This window comes from Pelobates fuscus, chromosome 3 (genome assembly GCF_036172605.1).
Source record: "Pelobates fuscus isolate aPelFus1 chromosome 3, aPelFus1.pri, whole genome shotgun sequence".
NCBI lineage: Eukaryota > Metazoa > Chordata > Amphibia > Anura > Pelobatidae > Pelobates > Pelobates fuscus.
In genome coordinates, this window is record NC_086319.1 from 27833124 (window position 1) to 27856433 (window position 23310).

A 23310-nucleotide genomic window follows, 5' to 3' on the forward strand; every position below is an offset into this window, starting at 1 on the left:
TGGACCAGAGCGGACGCCTCTCTGTCCATACGGATAGGCCGTGGGGCAGAGGTCTGGACCGGGGTTGACACGAAGTCGATCCTGAAGCCGGATACGGTTTGCAGAACCCACGGGTCTCCCGTGATGGCCCCCCACTGAGGAGAAAAGTGAGACAGTCTGCCCGCAATGGGTAAGTGTGGTAAATAAGGTAAGACTCTTACCTGAGGCGTATCTCGCCCGTGTAGAGGAGGCTCCCCGGCTTCTGGCTGATCCACGGGAGAACAAAGGGCGGTACTGGTACCGGGAGGAGGAGGAGGAGAAGGACTCCGAGATGCGGGGCCTGTTGCCCATGAAGGCAGCTCTGCTGGTGGCGCGGCCCCTTTGCCGACCAGCCCTGGAGGAAAAACGATCCCCAGCACGGAAAACTCTGCGGAGGGATTGTTGCGCCTTATTCAGAGACGTGTAGATAGACACGTGCCGGTTCAGTTCCTTCATGAAGGCGTCACCGAACAATAGGCCTTTGGCCTCCGGGCCCAGTTCTTTGGGGGCTAGGTCGGACAATTTCCCGTCCAGCTTATAAAGTGCCGCTTTACGGCGTTCCGAGTTCATCGCCACATTGGCATTCCCCAGGAGGCAAATTGCTCTCTGTGCCCACTCGCGGAGGAGGTATGCGTCAACCGCCGGTCCGCCTTGTAGGGAGTCATCGGCCATGAGGAAAATCTGAGTCAGCGGGCCGCTGATGTCGAGGAGCTTGTCTTGGGTGGAGCGCAAGCCCTGCTCCAGGCCTTTGCGGGGGTCCTTCCCCGACCTATTCAGAAAGGTTGCGAAAACCGGGTCAAAGTCAGGTGTGTTGGCCACCTTGTCTGGCAGCGTTGGGCGCGGGCATTCGGCCCGGAGCTTCGCCCTGACCTCTTTATCCAATGGGCGACGTAGCCAGTAGCGGAGGAATTCTGCGATGTGGTCCGGGGGAGTCCACTCCGCCGAGCGAGGATGCTTGAGGAGACGTGGGTCGAAGAGCGGCAGGCCCGCGGGGTCCAGTATTTCGCCGGGGTCGTCGGCGTGAGCGGTAGAGGCCTTCAGTGAGCTGGGTCGTGGAGAGTTCAGCACCGTCTCCCGTACATATCGGGAGGAGTGGCCCGGGGCATCTTCGCCAGGTGACGCGGGGCCTGATCCGCCGGCCCGGTATTCGTCCAGGACGTCGAAGTCTGGTTCCCCAGTAAGCGCCCCTATGTCGGGGTGGCCGTCCGATTCGGCACCCAGTCTGGCCAGCTTGGTGGGCATCTTGCCTTTGTCTGTGTGGGTGCTGGGGGCTTTCCAAGGCCTCTTCCGTATGGTGCATAAGTCCGCTGAACGCAGGGAACCCCCAGAGTCGGAGTCCCGTGCGCCAGCAGGACCGGGTGTGGAACCCGTAGGTGCGGGCAAGGCGTCCCCATGGAGGGCAGCGAGAGCCTTGGGTAAAGAATCCGCCAAGGCGGTGTATAGCCATGCCTGGAGGGCTTCAGGGGCGTGGGAGCCAGATTCTTCAGCCATGTTATAATATCACTGAAATAGAGGAAAGGCACAATCAGTGTGGTACCTCAGTATGGCTGGCTGGGGGTCACCCAGCGTGCAAGAGGGGGTCACCCAGCAAGCACTAGCATATATAATGCAATAGGAGGGGGTCACCCTCTGTTTTATGCCCAGGCTCCAGGCAATCTTGTCATTAGGGAGGGGGTCACCCAGCCCATAGCAGTGCAACAGCACGTTAGGATAGCCCAGTATAGGGCAGATTAGGTAGGGACTGAGTCCCAAATATATTTCAAAAAAAAAAAAAAAAGGGGGGTCACCCCTATTACTGGCAGGTTATCAGGGGCACCTGGGAGAGAAAAATCCACCTGCTAGGGAAGGAGAAACACAAATACTGGCATACAGTGTAGCATAGAAAAAAACTGTACATGAGTGTGTTTAACATGCCGTCAGTCTGCACCCCGGACAGCTGTGAAAGTCCCAACCACCAGGGAGTGCAGAGACCGAGAGACAACCAGGCCAGGGGCAGGGGGGTTGAGGGGGACCGAGGCCCGGTGAGAGGGAGAGCGAGGAGACCACGCGGCTCCGGCAAAATGGCCGCCGCGGCTCCAACAAAATGGCCGCCGCGGCCGCAAAACGAGCGCGGCCTACCTCGCGGACGGCTGCGCGAGGGAGGTCGCGGTGAGAAGTGCGGTCGGAGACCGCAGACAAGTGTAGGGAGAGGGGGGTGGAAGGGAGAGGCGGAAAAAAACGGGAGGAAACCGCCGGACCGAACCGCAAGGCGGATGGTCAGATGGGAGCCCCAGGGGAAGCCCAGAGCAAAGGGCAGGCAGGAGAAACAAGAACCCCCACACTCAGGACCCCGAGATGGGACAGAAGGGGCCACCTAGGCAGCCCAATTAGTCAGGTGGGAACAATAACTAAACAGTGCAAAAAATACCAAGTAATAAAGTATATGCAAGAAAATACAACCCAGAGCAGAGACAACTCTGAGTTGGTGAGTGCTCACCTGGAGGCAGCAGCAAAGAAAGAGGAAGTGGGAGGGACTGTTCCAGTGGTTTTATACTGATGCCTGTTTGTTCTGATTGGTTGTTTTGAAAAGTTTTGTTAACTGTTTCTTTGCTGCTGGAGGTTTTCAGTAAAGAAGGTAAAGCAATATGAAGCCTCCTGTCCTGACATAAAATTTAAAAATAATGCCCTGGCTATTACTATAATGGACATGTAGCGGATTGTATCAAGCCTGTCCTGTAATATTCATATAAGACTGCATTCGTTTTATTGTAACTGTGTATATATGTAATAGATGAGTATTTTCGTATGTGGGTTCGGTAGTCTCATAGGAATGAAACTACCGAACCATCAGACCACCCCAGTGAGAAGTGTGCGCCTCGTTAAGCGTTCACACTTCTCCCAAACCGCAGCTTAATGGGTAATTGGTAAATGCCTGGGTGGCCGCTGTTCGGTATATGAACCACGCGCGGTGGCCATCTTACGCATAAAAATCTCAGCGGTGTTTGGTCGTTGAGTGTCTGGAACTCAAATCGGACACTCAGACAACCGAACACCGCTGAGACCTCCAGAGTTCCGTAACTACCGAACGGAGGGACCAGACTACCCCCCATTTCGGTAGAACAAGTACAGAACAAGGGAACTACAATGCAGGTAATATTAAGTGTGGATGGCAAGGATTGTTATATGTTTTTACTGCCGAACAGAGACCGACCGCAGGGCCCAAACACATGGAACCCTTTTCGGATACTACCTTGTGTGCGGTCGGTCAAACTTCACCCTCCACCTAACTCCCGAACCCCTGGTCCGATCTGGGTGAATTTTGGATATATTATTCACCCAGATCAGGGCTACCTGGCGGTACCCTAAGAATTATGCTATCTACTGGTTTAGGGGTACATCCAGGTTTTGGGGAATTGTATGGTACAAATAATAGGATTATGAGTCACCTTAAGAGGAGGAGATGTGTGGGAGTTAACTATTACTGTATTGGCTGATGTCCTAATGTGTGTAAATCCCTCCCTTGCATGGGAGAAACTCTTAAAAGGAGACTGTGGGAATAAAAGTTCAGTTCTGCTCCTGATGCTGTGTGTCGTCCAGTTATTGGGAGTGCTGTTGGGATAGTGTTGGATTATTTTGCCTGCTGGAATTACTACTCTATGGATCTATAATACTTGTTCCTGAGCCTCACTGGGATCTTAAGTGGAGAATAGCTGTGGAATATCAGCTCTCCGCTACAGGACAATACCAGTTTTACCAGAATTTTAAAAGTAATGCATCCAATTATCTTCAATGCCATTCTCTTTCTTTTGATTCTGAGATTATGGTACGACCTAAGGGATTTGTTTAATGTTTTATGTGAGAGGCTTTTATATGTACTATAAATTATGTACTGGGGCATACAGGTGTGCCTTTAAGTCTGCTGTGACCACCGTGGGGGTTATGTATATAAAGTATTGTGTTCACTTTTTAGGCAGTCTTTTTCTGCCTTTTTATTCTCTTATTTGTACCAAAATATTCTTAACTTAACCTATTCAGCTATTTTATTTTTCTGTTCCATTTTGGTTTTTTTGGATCACATATTTGTATAAAGTATAAAACAAAAAATAGTTGCAAAAGTGTGACTTTTTTCATGTCAATATGGCAACATTCTTTTCTCATTTCACGACTTTCACCTTTTTGTATAAATAATGTAATAGTGTTAGTCATTTGTCTTACTGTGTGAATGTAATCGGTGATAAAATCATCAGGGAAAAAAAAAGCAGAACATCTTAAAGAGGAATAAAAAGTGTTGACAGACTGAACATTTTGCCACTTTACAGAAATGGACGAAAAAAAGGTCACATATTCATAAAGTGTTGTGGTAAAAGTTTTATATATAAAAGAAAATGGCTCATGTACACATGACTACCGCAAACATGAGTTCTGTGCCGTAACATTGTATCTGGCTTTCTAATCCACGTTGGCATGAACATTGGGATTACCATCTTCCAAACCGCTGGCTTGAGTGAGCTGGTTTAGCTAGAAGTATTCATAACTTGTCTGGTTCAAAATGTAATCTTTTTATTCTGCTAATAAAGGATAAGAAAAAAAGAAAAAGGCATGATTCGCAATGACTATTTCTGTCATTGAGGTGTGCACAAGGCCAAAAACTCGTGCAATAGCATTTTCTAGCAGTAGCTAGTGTTTAAAATATATTTATTGGTATTTTTAAAGCCAAGCACAAGCTCATGACATTTTGTATGTTCATTCATGAAAGAGAACAAAAATACATCTTGCCTAGCACGAACAGTACACTCTCTGCCTTTTTTATTGTGGCCTTCTCTCAGTCAGTTCACCTGCCCTGGTGAAAACACCTGACAAACCTTACAAGAAGAAGTGCACTCGCTGGATTTTCAGTTGGACTGGAAACTACTTTACTGAAGTGTGCGTAGCTATCTAAGACCTTAAATTTATTATTGTTGGATAAGTGTTTAAAATTATTTAAAGCGACATTGTCAAGTTTGGGGACTTTACGGAATTCGTAAAATCCCCTGATGAGGACATCGCTGCTGGGGATTTAATGGCCGAGGTGGTAAGGTAAAGGTGAGTTTACATACCTAAACCTGTCCCTCATGGGCGCTGCCAACTGGGTCTGACGTTGTCCACCTTGGTGCCGATGTAACTGCTTGCGTCCTTCTTAGACAAAGCCACTGGTGACAGCTGCAAGGATTGACACTTAGGCTCAGCTTTGTTTCAAGAAGCGTCAAGTGGAGGTGAAATACAAAAACAAAGCAGTACTTCCTTTGTCTCTGCATATTTCTTGAATGGCTGGAATTTAGGGGGGCATGACAGTGCTGCTTTAATATTTTTGGATAAACTTTTAAAGCGATTTAATATTGTGAAATTATTGGTATTATTTGATTATATATTTTTATTCATGATATATTTTTGGAATTTAAATATTTTTAAAAAATAATAACTAAAAAAAAGTTTATCCAAAAAAATTATTAATTTAAAAAAAGCTTATCCAACAATATTAAATAGAAGCCTACTTGGATTATCTAAGATGTAAAAAACAGATACCATTTGTATCTTGCAATACCTTTTTTATTGGACTAAAATAATTTTGTAATGACAAGCTTTCGGTAGAACCTCCCTTTCTCAACTCTAAAGCTTTTGCTCAGAAATTCTTTAGACTTGAGAAAGGGAGGTTCTTCCAAAAGCTTGTCATTACAAAATTCTGTTAGTCCAATAAAAAAATACATATTTTTTGCTTTTATGACTGATACTCTTTAATAAGCTACATTTACCATCATTAGATGCACTTGTGCTGCGAAGTGGGCACTAGGACCATGTAGAGAGCACTTCAGCAACGCTCCCTACATGTTCCTGGAGGCTGGAGTTGGCCTATCAGTGAGCCTGCTCCTTTTCTTGTCGGGCCGAACCATTGAAATAATGGATCCCACTAGCGATGCTGGTCACCCACCTGTCTCAATTTCCTAGTCCAGCTTATTGGGTTAAACCTGTCGTCACAAACGGATCAGTTAGTTGTGTAATATCTGAATTGTTGATTTAGGTATCAATTTTAGACATGATCACGCATAACCTGTAACATTGTCTCCCGTTCCAGGGTAGAAGAAGCCATCGTTCTGACATATTTCCCCGTGTTCCATCCAGTGATGATTGCTGTCTGCTGTTTCCTTGTCATCGTTGGGATGCTTGGCTACTGTGGCACTGTGAAAAGCAACCTGTTACTTCTTGCGTGGGTAGGTTTCTTTCTGTCTTTGTTCTTCGGCGCTGCAGTCACAGTACACATTGTTTATATTTAGAAAACCTCAAAAAGGTTAAAGAGCACTAAGTAAAAATAGTTAACGCATAACTTTATTAAAACGGTTCTACCAAAATTCAGTAATAAATAACTGACGCAAATATTAATGGTATCTGTAGGCAGAGAATATAAACAATATTCAATGATTCTGTATTTAGTGCAGTAAATATATAAGAAGTCCCATTAACTCTAGATTAGTCAAGGAAGTACCAAACCTGTCCAAAAGGAATGGAAATGCAGTTATCCAAATCAAATCCTAATGCTAAAACACAATATAATCATCTCGCCCATAGAGCGATAGTACCTGTTGGAAAATGTACTTTGTATGATCCTCAGCAAGACCCGATCTGGATAAATAGATTTGCATTTCAGTTGGACTGCTTGTGCCTTTCCTGACTGCTAGAGCGGCTCAGCATGCTCGCTCACTGTTACTGTTTCTGCATTTTATAGAATGGATCGAAAGCTTGCTCTTTGGGCATTATTGATGACCAGCATTTTTATTATTACAAATTGTACTTACGTCAAAGCTGCTTTTATCTGGCAGATCTTTAATGTCTCTTTCAACCCATCTTTCATACCTTATCTGTTTTTTTCCATACCCTCCTGTTTCTTCTGCCAGTTCATTATCTGGCCATTTTTTAAATAGCTTTATTCTTATCATCTATAATACTGAAAACTGCAATATGCTGATTCTCCCATTGTCAATTTTTTAATTTTTTTTTTTAATGGCTCCATAAAAAATACATATTGTAATAAAAAGAAAATGTAAGCACTTTTTTTTTTTTAAATATATCTTATTTTTAATTAAAATATCTGTGCTTACCAGGTTACAATCTCTGCTGAGTACACTGAAAACCTACAAATGTGTACATGGGTAATTTTTTAATTTCATCTGTTATGTACACCTTTATCAATCCATACCTGACATGTGATGTTTTGGAAATTCTGTCCCATCAAAGCCAAATGTTGCAGATTGTTATATTGTAATGTACACTATGACTTCCAGTGTTCATTTTCCCCAACTAGTTCCCATTTAAAACGCATGATTCACAGCACAAAATGCAATGTTATAATATAAATCAGATATATTTTGCTATTATAATATGAATATCTAGTAATATATTGAACTTTTATTATGTGATCACCCATTGAAGGGGGATTCTAAACACCATAACCATTAGAGCTCTTTGCAAAGAGTTTGACAAGTGTCATGCCCATTCCAGCCCTCAACGCATGGCCCCTATATAGCAGTTTGGCCAATGTTAAAGTGCTTGATGTGACATTGCCACTCAAAGTTGGATGGGCCACCAGTTTTGTCAAATTGCACAGATGGATTGACATAAGGCAGGGGGTGACCCCCCACATAATGATTTCAATGATCTATTGTAGTTATAGTGCCTCGGATGTTTTTACCCATTTAATAACGTGTTAGCTACACTGCTTCTGAGAATTGTTTGAAAAACCACTTGTTAATTGAGTGTTATAACATATAACACAGACTCTAAATGACAGCGAGCTTGATTTGGCGAGTTTCACAATAATGTACGACCTCCTGGACCTTTTTTCAATTTAATAATATTTTTGCATAAAATACTTTCTTGCATTTTTATATGATAAAACGTACTCCAGACAATTCTCTTTCATCACCTCTTGCTAATGTTTATGCTGATAAGCTGTAAATGTAACTTATTCTAAAATGTAGAGTTATGCAGATGACATGTAGCTATTACAGCAAGATGCAGGAGAATATCTTTCACCATTTCAAGTGCTCTAAAAACATTTAAGTCAATTTAGAGTAGATTCTCTGTCTATCAAAATGTAATTTTTATAATGGTGATATATATATATATATTTATTTTCTCTCGCCAAAATTGTATGTCACATATAACAGAAACGGTAACGTAAAAAAAGAATAAAATATGCAGAACTCGATTTTTCTTTTAACCCCTTCATCACCAAGGCTGGATAAAATCTATTTTTATGTTGCAGTCCTGCCATGTTTCTGGTACTCAAGAGGTTAAATGAGACCTACGTTTGGGAGACAAAACGAATGACGCTAGCTGGGTAATAACGTGCTTCATACTGAAACACCGCACCATGACCACACCAAATTACTGACGCTGTCAGGATGTTTGGAGTAACCCCTTACACTATATTGCTGGTTTCAGTTGTTGAACAATATCTGACAAAATATAAGAGCGTGTATATTTTACATGTAACTCTTCCTTTATATAAAAGCAAAAAAAAAGTCTTAAAAAAATCATAATGTAGAAAGTCTAGTATTCAAGATGGGGATCCCTGACCACAAGCCACAGGTTTATTAAAATGTTGTGGATGAGAGCCACTGGTTTTGCATAGCAGGAAGAAGGTAAAGAGGAAATTGTTAGAATTGAGTGAAAAATGGCAGTACCAGTGGACAGATGTTCATAGAACCAGGTTTATACAAAGGATTTGGGTACGAATGCCCCCACACTCTTGTGTAGATTTACTGGCCACAGTGATGTAAACTCTTCTACATTGTAAGCACCAAAACCGCTATATTTTAATATAGCGGTTTTGGTGAGTAAACCTTTTTGGTCTAACAAATCTATGAACTTTTGTTTGTTTGTGATCTGTCCGAGAGCCACAGAGGGTACTTCGAGGTGAAGAGTTTCAACTATTGAGAGTCTTCACGTTCATGAAGTTGTCAATTGCTGACAATTCTTGTTCTCATAGAGAATTGGAATAATGTTTCTCTATGTGAAGCATCCAATTGGTACAGATTGACAATTGTGCAGTAGGGCCTCGGTGCTCATAGAGCGTAGTGATGGTTCCATGGCAAACAGAGCATCTACGGGGTTGAGAACGGGACAGCAAGTAGAGTTTTTTTTTTTTTTTTAAATAAATTCATCAAGTGGGAACCCAATAACCATGAAAATGAACCATTTAACTTGATGGGAAATATGTTTATTGATAACATTAGTGTGTTCTTTTATTGAACAGCTAAATAAGTATTGTACCTGGTATTGATTCTGATATGCATTAACAATCTTTTGTATGGCCAAATATATAAAGGGTTAAAATATGTATTGTAATAATAATGGAATTAAAGTGTAATAAATGTCAGTGACTGATCTGCGTAATCAGTTATATGATGTCTACTAGGATAGAAAGGTAACAAGGCCTGATTTCCAACATCCAAAAGATTTAAAACCATCAAAAAATGTTTTCAGCAGTATCATTAAAGGGACACTATAGTCACCAAAACAACTTTAGCTTAATGAAGTAGTTTTGGTGTATAGATCATGCCCCTACAGCAGGCTTCCCCAAACCCTGGCCCTCCAGATGTCGCTGAACTCCAACTCCCATGATTCTCACCCTATTTATTTTTTTATTCTCAGCCTATCTATTTAATTCATAGAATCATGGGAGTTGTAGTTCAGCAACATCTGGAGGGCCGGAGTTTGGGGAAGCCTGCTCAACTCACAGCTCAATTCTCTGCCATTGAGGAGATAGAGAGATCTAATGTTTATACTTCTTTATTGCAAATTCTGTTTAATTTATAATTTCTTATCTCCTGCTCTGTTAATAGACATCTAGACCCTGCAGAAGCCTCCTGTATGTAGTTAAAGTTCAATTTACAGAGCAGAGCATAAAAACGTCTAAAGCAAGTTAACATCTCATTGGAAATGAAACCATTTTTCTCTCATGCAGACTGTGTCATTCACAGCAAGGGGAAGTGTTGCTAGGGCTGCTTAAACGGAAATAAAAGTGAATTAACTCCTAAATGGCAGAGAATTGAGCAGTGAGGCTGCAGGAGCATGATCTATACACCTAAACTGCTTCATTAAGCGAAAGTTGTTTTGTTGACGATAGTGTCCCTTTAACATTCACTAAATATGTGCGCAAAAAATGGTAGAGAATTTGTTGCATTTTATATTTAGTGCTGTTTCAGTCTCATGTTGTTTTGCATAGTGTTACATAGTTGCACAGTTAGATTGAGGATTCTTCATGGTGTATCCGTCCGGGAACTTATATCAGTTTCATTGTTTTTAGAAAATGTCTCATTTTATCCCGTCTCTGTTACTTTGTATATTCTTAAGAGATCTGCTATTGTGTGATTTAGAATAAGCAACCTCTCAAACAGAGATTAGGCAGCTGCCTTAAAACTGCTTCAGTGAGTTTAACGACTTTTGCTCAGACCTATCCTGAAACATATTTATTGCGTGTGGATAAGAAGTCATTTTTCTTCCTGCTCTGTTTCTTTGCAATAGGAATAGTGAGAGTTCTCTACACTGTTTTACTGCTGTTGAACGGCATTTATTATTTAATGTCACTGAAACGGTTCTTGCTCGTCTCTGTAATTTTGGTTTATACTGCTTCCTGCATTAACCATACAAGTGTTTTATGAATTCTTTGTACTTGTTTTTCATTGTTCTAATGGGGCATTAATTCTGATAATTACATTTATATATTTTGCAAGGACTCCTGTTGATGTTATGTCTTATGTTATTGAGGTTTGTGTTGCAATCACTGCGCATTTTCGCTTTGTGCTTTGTTGTCAGTGATCTGTTTTGACATCTTGAGTCACAGCTACTGCTGGTGCACCTTGCGAGAGTGGGACATGTTATCAGTCGGGCATTTATATACCTAACTTTTCATATAGGCAAAATCTCTCAGTTGAGAGGTCGAAGACTGCACGTTTAGTCGAGGTTTCGGTTTTACAAACTGATTTTGCGGAATGAAAGATACAATATAGCATTAGGAGTGCAAACATGTTTGCCTAACGCTATAGTGTTTTCCTCCCTATTTAGATTCAGTGCCCCCTGAATTAAATTATAAAAAAAAAAAAAGTTAATTTGCCTTTTTTTCCTTCGCTTGGTACTGCTGCCTGCTCTGCCTCTGGTGATGTCGTCCCTCATTCAGAGATTTGCATTATTTAGCATTTTCACAAATTTGCACATGTGAATCTCTGTCTTTGTTTACTTTACTGTACAATAATTTAATAGGATAATATTTCAAACCTGTAAAAGTTAGATAATATTTCTATTATTGTCCTTTTTGAATCATGGCTTCTGTAGTTTAAAAATAATAATAATTTTACTAGTTATTTAGTATTTTTTGTAGTTTGGAAGTAGACTCCAGTTGATGGGACACAGCGAGTCAATACATTTGAATATATAAATAATCTGATTTATAATTCAGTTTCTAACTTGTCAGTCAACATGCACACCCATTCACAAATGCATACAGAGTCAAAAATTATTTATAGACACTGTAAAATGATCTAGATAGAAATTAAGTGAAATGGATTTAGAGACAGGACTAAGACAAACAGATGCTTTGTGTCAACAATTTGCACATTTTATTTCTGTCTAAAGCCAAGAAGATATAAGCCTCCAGGCAATGGTAATTATCTAATAAAAATACTTGCAGCTAATGTAAATATTTAAATATTCATATAGAAATATGTTGCCAGCATGTAAAATAGCAAACATCACTTTTGATTTTGTTGGGCAGTTGTTGTGCCCTTGCTGTTTGTATCTGCACAAATGTCATTTCTAGACTTAGAAGTAAAATGTTCTGTTGATGTTTGACTTTATAATCCATTCATTGTTGGTACAGCACACAAACAGTAGCATTCGTTCGTATGAGGTTTCCAGATAAGGAATGTTTGCTTCTGAAATGCATTGGGGCATTTAAAGTAGCTCTGTGGCTTCTCAATATTTCATAAAAAATATAATCTTTATGAAATTCTAATGCTAGCTATGTTTCATTGATCCAATGCAATCCAAAGATACTATATGACAAAGTAGGGGTGCACTTAACATTCGTCCAATCCTAGCAGCTGTCAGAAGTGACAACTGGCTCAAGCATCGTCTTGCTCAGACGTGATGTATGCAGGCTCCTGGGACATTGTCAAAATACTAATTTATTTCTGGTTAGAGAAATATATGGGTGGATTGGCGCTATTAGAAAATAATGGGAACAGCAACAACCCCCAAGTGCCAAACAAATCACCCAAAGGCACTATACAAATACAAATAGTGAAAAAGAATAAAAAGAGGAGGGGGGTGCTATATATATGAAATCACAGTGTTATACTTATATCTGTATACAGGTGGTCCTGTCAAAGATCTGCCGAATCGATCTAGAAACAAATTATGTACATAGCATAATACTGTATAACACAAATGGTGAATGAATATAATTTGGTATTGGGTCACTCACGATCTCCAAAGCCTATTATAGCAGGCTTGGACTGTAATAGCTCTTCATAAGGTCATGCAGACTATGATTTCCAAGATGTTCCACTTTTTTGATTTCTCCCCGATCACATCAAAAGCTCCAATAGCCAAATGGATACGATTAAAGGGATTTATTCAATAAAATAACAAATTCACAAAGTGATAAAAAAGTATAAAAGTACTTTTATACTTTTTTATCACTTTGTGAATTTGTTATTTTATTGAATAAATCCCTTTAATCGTATCCATTTGGCTATTGGAGCTTTTGATGTGATCGGGGAGAAATCAAAAAAGTGGAACATCTTGGAAATCATAGTCTGCATGACCTTATGAAGAGCTATTACAGTCCAAGCCTGCTATAATAGGCTTTGGAGATCGTGAGTGACCCAATACCAAATTATATTCATTCACCATTTGTGTTATACAGTATTATGCTATGTACATAATTTGTTTCTAGATCGATTCGGCAGATCTTTGACAGGACCACCTGTATACAGATATAAGTATAACACTGTGATTTCATATATATAGCACCCCCCTCCTCTTTTTATTCTTTTTCACTTCCTGGGACATTGTGGTTTCACTGATGTGGCAAATTAATCAATAGTACCCAAAGACGTTCTGAGGGAAGAATATGGCGGTGGCCATGAAGGACAGTTTCAGGTAAGTAGAGCTACCTTTTTACTGCACCCCATGGCCACCAAACCCTAACTGTAAATTTCACCTTAGGGTCGGGAATCTTTGCAAAATATATGAAAAAGCCCAGAAATAATAGATTTGCTCTAAAAGACCCACTCTCTCTCCCGCTATTTTAAAAAAATCATTATTTTGATAATGCATTAAATAGTGTAAATATGTAAATAAATAAAATGGTAAAAAGTAGAGATCGACCAATATTGAATTTTTAGAACCGATACCGATAACTTACCGATACCGATATTCTGTTCATTTACTATTTTGAAAAAATAAACTATTTCTACACAAATCTACTGTTAACTTAACATATTTATTGTTTTGCTAATCTCTTTTTTTTAATTTTTTTTATTATTAAGGTAAATGCACAAAATATACATGCCAGTCAGAATTTTGTATGTTTTCAAGAATATGTGTGTGTGTAGTGGATGCAGTGAGAGTATTTGATTAGCGAATGCAGTGTGTGTGTTTGTGTAGTGGATGCAGTGTGTGTGTTTGTGTAGTGGATGCAGTGTGTGTGTTTGTGTAGTGTGTGTATAGTGGATGCAGTGTATATAGTGAATGCAGTGTGTTTGTGTAGTGTGTGTATATAATGAATGCAGTGTGTGTGTTTTGTGTAGGTATGTAATGTGTTTAAAATGTGGTAGGGGGCGTTTTTATTTGTTTTAACTTGATTGAGTGAATGATTTTTTTTACATTTTGTTTTAGTCCCCCCTCCCTGCTACATACCTGGTCAGGGAGGGGGGAGATCGTGTTCCCTGGTAGTACGGTGGCCTGGACTCTGCAAAGGTCGCCCAGCAACACTCTTACTTCCCTTCCCAGCAGCTCCCCTGGCTGACTCTCGCGGCCTGCTGCCATGGTAACCCGTGGCAACGCTCTGACAGCCATTCAGGAGTTAGACAGGGAGGTGCTGGGAAGGTAAGTAAGAGAGTGCTGGGCCCTGATGGCAGCCCTAGTCTTCAATATCGGTATCTTTATTGGCTGATACTGATATTGCTATAAGTACAGAATATCGTCCGATAATATCGGCCAGACCGATAATCGGTCGATCCCTAGTAAAAAGAAAAAAGTCACTTTTGTAGTTATCACATTTGCCGTGAATCCACATGATCTGCAGCTTCTACAATGAGACAAGTATCTGAAAGTCTCTCAGCCAATCCTGCTGATTATATAGCTTTTCATGGAAGTCCCATACATATCCGATGCAACACTGAACATCCTTTATTTATAGAAAAGGCTTGGAAATCGATATAAATTCAGTTATCCATTAGAATCACGAACATAGAGATGAATGTATAAAGCAGAATGGCAGCAGTGCGATATAAATTCCACGAGAGCCACATTGATGCACACAAACTCTTTGCTGAACACATCAGCATGCTGCAAAAAAGGTTGAGCTGCATGCTGCTGCCTTAAAGGGACACTCCACTGCCCAAATACAAAATAAAAGTTTAGAAGGTATACCCCAAATGAAAACATTTATGCATTAAATTATTAATTTTTTCATTGGGGTTATATCTAAAAAAAAAGTTTGCAAAACCTACAGATCTCTTACATGCAGGGTTTGCAAAGCCTTCCCTTCTAACTTTGCCCAGACTTTCTGTGGCTGTCCAATCACAGACTTCCCAATGCAGCTCAATGAGAAGTCTCTGCAAGGCAGGTGCTCTGAGCAATTGCTGTCTCTTAAAGGAACACTATAGTCACCTAAATTACTTTAGCTAAATAAAGCAGTTTTAGTGTATAGATCATTCCCCTGCAATTTCACTGCTCAATTCACTGTCATTTAGGAGTTAAATCAGTTTGTTTCTGTTTATGCAGCCCTAGCCACACCTCCCCTGGCTATGATTGACAGAGCCTGCATGAAAAAAAAACTGGTTTCACTTTCAAACAGATGTAATGTACCTTAAATAATTGTATCTCAATCTCTAAATTGAACTTTAATCACATACAGGAGGCTCTTGCAGGGTCTAGCAAGCTATTAACATAGCAGGGGATAAGAAAACATTAATTAAACAGAACTTGCAATAAAGAAAGCCTAAATAGGGCTCTCTTTACAGGAAGTGTTTATGGAAGGCTGTGCAAGTCACATGCAGGGAGGTGTGACTAGGGTTCATAAACAAAGGGATTTAGCAGTGAGGCTGCAGGGGCATGTTCTATACACCAAAACTGCTTCATTAAGCTAAAGTTGTTCAGGTGACTATAGTATCCCTTTAGGTTTTGCTCCATTGAGCTAACCAAACCAGGAAATAACAGGACCCGTTATCTGATTGATAACTGGGGGGTAGGGGGGCATTTACTATATAAAAGTGTAAATTTCTATTGAAATATGCTCTTTTAGCAAAATGGAAAGAAAAAGATACTCGCTTCACACATAAAGCTAACGTGCTTTAGGGGTGTGGAGTGTCATTTTAATAAACTGAGATTGAAGAGAATGAAGTCCACATTTAAAGCACACAGAGAAAGCAGTTTAATAATTCCATGCTGACTGATGACAGAAAATGCTAAATAATCAGGGGAGGGCTGGCAGCCTTAGGCCTGGGGGGCAAAACCAGTCAAGTGGCCCATTGCGCCACCAAATCAGTTCACCATCCATGCCCACCTTTTCCTGGTTTTATAACGGATATTGATGTTATGCTAATCAGTAGCTCTTTGCCATACCCACTCCTTCACGGCTCTGACTTTCAATGTTGTCAGAGCACAGGCTGAGAATCTCTGAGCCTGTGCTCTGACTCACTAACTGAGCGCTGGAACCACGAGGGAGAGGATATGATCTGACTTCACCTACTGCTGGTGCGCACCAGTGGACCACCAGCGAATCGTTTCAATTAAATATGCTGGTATACCCAACTTGTGAGCTGTGTTGGCCGCCGGGTGCCTCTGTTGTCATGGCACCCTGCGTGACCGCACAGCTTGCCCACCCCAACGGCTGGCCCTGCTGACACACACTGACGTTACTACTTAGACATCCCTCAATATTAATACAGACATCAGAGTAAACACCAATAAACTGTGGAAACAGAGCTGATCCCCCAAAATTATAAAGGTTTGCTTAGAGGATTTATTTTAAGATTAAATCATGCCTCCTCCTCTCTCTCCCCCATGCGCTGCTCTGTAGGCTGGGAGGAAGTGAAGAGTAATCACAGTCTCCCAGCACAACGCCACCTGTGGCTGCATGGGGAACAGCTGTTTAATGTAATGCTTGCAGGACGGCCAGCTGCCGCAGAACCTCTTTGTTTCCGTCTCTGCAAAGGGCTCCAGGCACTGCTTGTTGTGAGTGTGAGCCACTGTAAATTAGGGGCAGAGGGCAGAGGGCACTTGCACTGCGGTCAAGACGGGTCTGGGCAGGAGGAGAGTGCAGTGCAATCAGTGAACTCCCCTCCTGTGGGTCACCAGTAGACTGGTGCACCTGCCCAGGATCAGAGCCGGTGCAAGGATTTTTGCCGCCCTAGAAATATAAATTTGCCGCCCCCCCCATGTGACATCACAATGCCCCACCCATATGATCTGCCATATGAACTAACGCCAGTGCTGCACAACGTGTGTGTTTACATTAAAAAGCCTGCAGGGACCAGCTATAGACACCACAACCACTTCATTAAGCTATAGTGTCCCTTTAATGTGAGGTAAATTATAGATTAGTGTCACTAATAATATACTAGATTGCCTACTTACAATTAGATGAGGATGATGATGAGCTGCAGTTTGGCTCCACTTGTCTGGTGTAGAACAGGATCTCTGGAGGCTGTTTGCAACTGTGGTCACAAAATTCAATGTTCTGGGAGAATTAGAAGCAGCTCCATTTTTTGGGGGCCTCTTACACAGCTCAAGGTCTGGGCCCCAGGGCCTGACGGTGAGTATGCCCATAAGGCCCACTCATAAGTCCACTTATATGTTCCACCCACCCATGAGTTCGCTCACAGGGAGTGGAGTGTGTAGGGGATGTGTTATGAGTTATTGTAGAGGATCTAATATGTGTGCTTATGGTATGTAGTTTATAGGGATACCAGTTTGTGCAGGTGATGCAGTGTGTTTGTGTGTAGTGGAAGCAGTGTGTATTTGTGTATAAGGGATGTATTATGTGTTTCTGGTTGTGTGTGAGGGATGCATTGTGTGAATCTGTGTTTGTATGCATAAGGGATGCAAGGTGTGTGTCTGTATGTGTGTGCATTGAGTGTAAGAGATGCATTGTGTTTCTGTGTGTGTGTTTGCATTGTCTGTTTCTGTGTATGTGTGCAAAAGATGCATTGTCTTTGTGTGGGGGTTGCATTGTGTGTGTGTGTAATGGATGCATTGTGTGTTTCTCTGTGTGTAAGGGAAGCATGTTGTGTTTCTGTGTATGTATAGGGATGCATTGTGTGTTTCTGTGTATGTATAGGGATGCATAGTGTGAAATAGCTCCCTGTCTTGCCCCCTGTCCTATAGAGCTGTCCCTTCTGTCCCTTAGAGCTTCTTAACCCTCCTACTTCTTCTTACTCCCCCTTCTTCTTCTTACCCCCTCTTCTTCTTCTTCTTACACCCCCCCTTCTTCTTACCCCCTTCTTCTTCTTACCCCTTCTTTTTCTTATCTCCCCTCCTTCTTACTCCCCCCTCTTCTTATTCACCCCCTTCTTTTTCTTATCTCCCCTCCTTCTTACTCCCCCCTCTTCTTACTCACCCCCTTCTTTTTCTTATCTCCCCTCCTTCTTACTCCCCCTCCCCCTCTTCTTATTCCCCCTCCCCTCTTCTTCCCCCCTTTTTCTTATCTCCCCTCCTTCTTACTGCCCCCTCTTCTTACTCCCCCCTCCCCCTCTTCTTACTCCCCCTCCCTCTCTTCTTACTCCCCCTCCCTCTCTTCTTCTTACCCCCCTCCCCTCTTACTCCCCCCTCCCTCTCTTCTTAGCCCCCTCCCCTCTTACTCCCCCCTCCCCTCTAACTCCCCCCTCCCCTCTTCTTACTCCCCTCCCCTCTTCTTATTCCCCCCTCTCCCCTCTTCTTATTCCCCCCTCTCCCCTCTTCTTATCCCCCCTCCCCTCTTCTTATCCCCCTCCCCTCTTCTTATCCCCCCTCTCCCGTCTTCTTATCCCCCTCTCCCGTCTTCTTATTCCCCCCTCCCCCTCTTCTTATTCCCCCTCCCCTCTTCTTATTCCCCCCTCTCCCCTCTTCTTATTCCCCCCTCCCCTCTTCTTATTCCCCCCTCTCCCCTCTTCTTATCCCCCCTCTCCCCTCTTCTTATCCCCCCTCTCCCCTCTTCTTATCCCCCTCTCCCCTCTCCTTATCCCCCCTCTCCCCTCTTCGTATTCCCCCCCTCTCCCCTCTTCTTATCCCCCCTCTCCCCTCTTCTTATTCCCCCCCTCTCCCCTCTTCGTATTCCCCCCCTCTCCCCTCTTCTTATCCCCCCTCTCCCCTCTTCTTATTCCCCCCCTTTCCCCTCTTCTTATTCCCCCCTCTCCCCTCTTCTTATTCCCCCCTCTTCCCTCTTCTTATCCCCTCTCCCCTCTTCTTATCCCCCCTCTCCCCTCTTCTTATTTCCCACTCTCCCCTCTTCTTATCCCCCCTCTCCCCTCTTCTTATTTCCCCCTCTCCCCTCTTCTTATCTCCCCTCTTCTTATCCCCCCCTCTCCCCTCTCCTTATCCCCCCTCCCCTCTTCTTATTCCCCCCTCTCCCCTCTTCTTATCCCCCCCTCTTCCCTCTTCTTATCCCCCCTCCCCTCTTCTTATCCCCCTCTCCCCTCTTCTTATTTCCCCCTCTCCCCTCTTCTTATCCCCCCTCTTCTTATCCCCCCTCTCCCCTCTTCTTATTCCCCCCTCTCCCCTCTTCTTATCCCCCCCTCTTCTTATTCCCCTCCTCCCCTCTTCTTATCCCCCCTCTCCCCTCTTCTTATCCCCCTCTCCCCTCTTCTTATCCCCCCTCTCCCCTCTTCTTATCCCCCCTCTCCCTATCCCCCCTCTCCCCTCTTCTTATTCCCCCACCCTCTCCCCTCTTCTTATTCCCCCCTCCCCTCTTCTTATCCCCCCTCCCCTCTTCTTATCCCCCCCTCCCCTCTTCTTATCCCCCCCTCCCCTCTTCTTATCCCCCCTCTCCCCTCTTCTTATCCCCCCTCTCCCCTCTTCTTACCCCCCTCTCCCCTCTTCTTATCCCCCCTCTCCCCTCTTCTTACCCCCTCCCCTCTTCTTATTCCCCACCCTCTCCCCTCTTCTTATTCCCCCCACCCTCTCCCCTCTTCTTATTCCCCCCACCCTCTCCCCTCTTCTTATCCCCCCCACCCTCTCCCCTCTTCTTATCCCCCCCACCCTCTCCCCTCTTCTTATTCCCCCCCTCTCCCCTCTTCTTATCCCCCCCTCTCCCCTCTTCTTATCCCCCCTCTCCCCTCTTCTTATCCCCCCCCTCTCCCCTCTTCTTATCCCCCCCTCTCCCCTCTTCTTATCCCCCCTCTCCCCTCTTATTATTCCCCCCACCCTCTCCCCTCTTCTTATCCCCCCCTCTCCCCTCTTCTTATTCCCCCCCTCCCTTCTTCTTACCCCCTCCCCTGTAGCGTGGCCGAGCTGCTTTCCGGTCCGCGGTCCCGGCCGGAGTGATGGGAAGGTGCACGCTCAGTGTGCACTTCCTGTCAGTCCGGCCGGTTACAGGAAACAGAAACTCCGCGCGGAACAGGAGTTTCTGTTTCCTGTAACCGGCCGGACTGACAGGAAGGTGCACACTCCGGCCGGGACCGCGGACCGGAAAGCAGCTCGGCCACGCTACAGGGGAGGGGAGGGAGGGAAAAGCTGCTGCAGCCGTCTGAGCGCTCTTTACAGAGCGCTCGGCGGCTGCAGCATTTAAAGGGCCGGCCCACCGCGGCCGGTCCTAAAAGAATTTCGGGCGGCCTGGGGGGCAATTGCCTCCCTGCCCCCCGGCCCAGCCCGCCCCTGTAAATAATGCAAGGTTCCAACTGATGCTGGACTATAGACATAAGATTGTTATTTTGTTTTGTATTTTTATATGTCGAATCATTTTTGCTCTTTTTATATGCTGAATTGTGCTTGACACAAACACTCGCTGGGCAGAGAATTCTCATTCACAACAATAAAAGGGTCAGTGGGATTTCAGTCTCTTCATAGTCTGAGCAGAATACTCCCTACAGAACCGGCAAATCCACAGTATTTGTTACAGAAATTGGAACTTGTAACGAGACCATCCTTTTATTTTTAATCTCATTATTATTATTTTTAACATGAAAAATTTAATTCATTATCTATTTGAGGCAATACAACTGTCAGCTCTAAACATGAGTGTCCTAAAACATAGTCATATTTTGTTATGAGGAAAAATCATTATTTCTTACTTTTATTAACTTTTTTTGTCCTCTTATTTTGTACAGCTGTTGGGGAAAAGTAGATTTGTACATTGCTAAAAAAAGAAAAAAAAAGAAATGAGCAGATCTATCAGGAAGTTGTGCTGGTACAATATATGTCTTTAGAGGCATATTACACACCGAGAGCTGTTAAGTTCCGAAGAAAATAAACTGCTTGTAAGATGCTTTAGAATTTACTTGGCAAGCAGTCGTATCCATTTCCTACTAGAATGAGCTCTTGAGACCTGAAACACAAAATCGCTCTGTCTTAGGACTTATTTCAATTAAGAGAAAAAGTGAGATTGATGGAAGAAAAGGAGTGAAAATATGTGTACATAGAGGTGACGATTTTTGCACAATTATCATGTGTGCACATTAATTGCCAAGCTTTGTGTGTTATGGAGTCCATTCCAACCCGGAGGGATGGGTTTAAAATCAAGTTCTATCAGCAAAGAATTTGTAGAATTATGGGAAAATTCAAAAGTGACAGAATCTCAATTCTACCCTTCCTCAGTAATTAATAGTAAATCACATTAAACAAACAAACCAACCAGTAATGTCCTCTACACTATATATTATTTACCAAAGTGAGAATTGTTTGGAATTCAAAATTAATTTTTAATTTAAGGCCAAAATAGGCAAATTGGAAAAATTCTGGAAAAGTCAGCAATGATTCCAGTTTAGCGACTGTGACCTTCAGTTTCAAATTCAATGTGAATTCCAGACAATTCTCAGTTTAATAAATAACCCTGATAATGTCTCTAAAACATTTTGTTTTTAGATCCAGATGTGTACTGAGGTTTTTTTTGGACCAGTGTGGGATTGTCAATTTCAGAATTTTTAATCCACTACCATTGAAATCTTTTTTTCACTCCTTTTACCGCATTTTGTGTCTCTACTAACTCCCCTTACTCCCTTTTATATCTTTACACACCTTACCTAGTTGTGTCTCCTAAATGGTTACTCCAACCAAAAACAGTGTTTTCATTGTAGTAACCATTGCTGGCCCCCTCTTATAAAAACCAAACAAAACCCACAACAAATAAACAAACAAAAAAAAAAACCCTACAAAGTCTTCACTCTGAAGCAAAGTTCTCCCTGCAATCTGATCCTCCTCCGGTGATGCTGGCTAATGCACATAAATCAGCCCGGAACACTCCTGTCAATCTTATACCAAAATAAAAGCAGAATAATATAAAAGCCTCTCTCTAGAACAGCTCTTTTTGTTTTAAACCAAAATAAAACCCTCTGTATCGATTTACTGCAGTGTGAAGAGTTGTCTGTGGCTTTGGCCAACAGCCGATTAGAGTGGATGAGGAACCGGCAGCTAGATAGCAGGATTGAGTGGCCAGAAGCCACCTACTCCCAGATTTACTTTGGAAAAAAGCAACCCACCATATTTAATAATGGGCAGACTGGGCTGAATTAAGGTGGTTGGCTTCTCATGATCCACATTGAGGCCTCTCTGTGCCACATCTGTGCCTCTCACATCTGGCGGCAGCTCTAAAGTGTGCATGGCAATACAAAAATACAGAGTCATACACAGGAAAATGCATCTAAAATGGCTGTCAGTGAATTAAAAGCAATTTTGATGAAATCGTTTGTGACATTTTATGTCATTATTTAAAAAAACAAAACACTTTATCATTAATGGTCTGTAAAAGCAGAACTGACCTTTTCCATTCAGGATTCAGTTGGAACCCTTTGCATAAGCTGCTACGGCAGTATCTTTTTTTAAAAATAGAATGTGGATAGAGATGTCCCGAATAGATCGCTGGCGAATAGTTCTTGGCGAACATAGCTTGTTCGCGTTCGCCACGGATGGCAAACATATGCGATGTTCGGTCCGCCCCCTATTCGTCATCATTGAGTAAACTTTGACCCTGTACCTCACAGTCAGCAGACACATTCCAGCCAATCAGCAGCAGACCCTCCCTCCCAGACCCTCCCACCTCCTGGACAGCATCCATTTTAGATTCATTCGGAAGCTGCATTCTTTTTTTTTTTTTAGACAGAAGTGTGTTATATTTGAGCATGCTAGGCTGAACGTGCGTATACCATGGCTAGTTGCACTGAGGGTATGAGTATATAGCAGTACATTGTTGTGAAAGATGGCTGTCATGTTTAGGGTGTAGCTTGCATGTTATCAACTGTGTATTTATATCAGCAGCTCCATCACTAGTTATAAATCAAGTGTGAGTCGCCCCATGAGATGAAACTAGTGAATGCTGTTTACTGCTTGTGCTCATCCGATCCCTTCTGGGTGCCAGGTGCAGACCCTGGGAGTCCCTGATACCTGGAACAACAAAGGCAAGTCTCTGGCTGAGTGCCGGGTTCGCGGCTTGAGGTGGTGGAAGCTTGTTTTGTCGGGTGGTCAGATCTGTCCCGGTGGTGCTTCACGTCCGGTACGGGATTGTGGTGGCTTAAGGTGGAGGCGAGTGCTTGACGTGGGGCAGGCTCTGCATTTCTGTTTGTGCCTCCGGTCCCGTCTTCGACGCCTTTCGCGTTGGTGGATTTTAATGGGGACTGCTTCGCTTAGCTGTGGTGGAGCTTGTTGGGCCTGTGGTGGAGCTTGTTGGGGCTTCCTGCTTGTTATTTACTTCCAAAATTGATTAAAGAGTCTGTCCAGCTTAGACTCAATATCCTGCCATGCTTTGCTGGTACCAGGAGGACACACGGCTGCCGCCATATTGGGAGAGTCGCAGATGAGTATGTCAGCCTGGGCGGCTGTGCTCTGTGCGTCCATTAGCTCCAGACAGCCTCTCAGGGGTGGACT

General features: G+C 43.0%; 1 protein-coding gene across 1 annotated transcript in view; it reads left to right on the forward strand.

Moving 5' to 3' along the window:
* TSPAN12 (tetraspanin 12) overlaps positions 1-23310 on the forward strand; it is an 85759-nt gene that overhangs the window by 22466 nt on the left and 39983 nt on the right. Inside the window, exon 5 of the mRNA XM_063445089.1 lies at positions 6107-6242. Within this exon, the coding sequence (XP_063301159.1) occupies positions 6107-6242 (136 nt within the window). The remainder of the gene's footprint in view (positions 1-6106; positions 6243-23310) is intronic.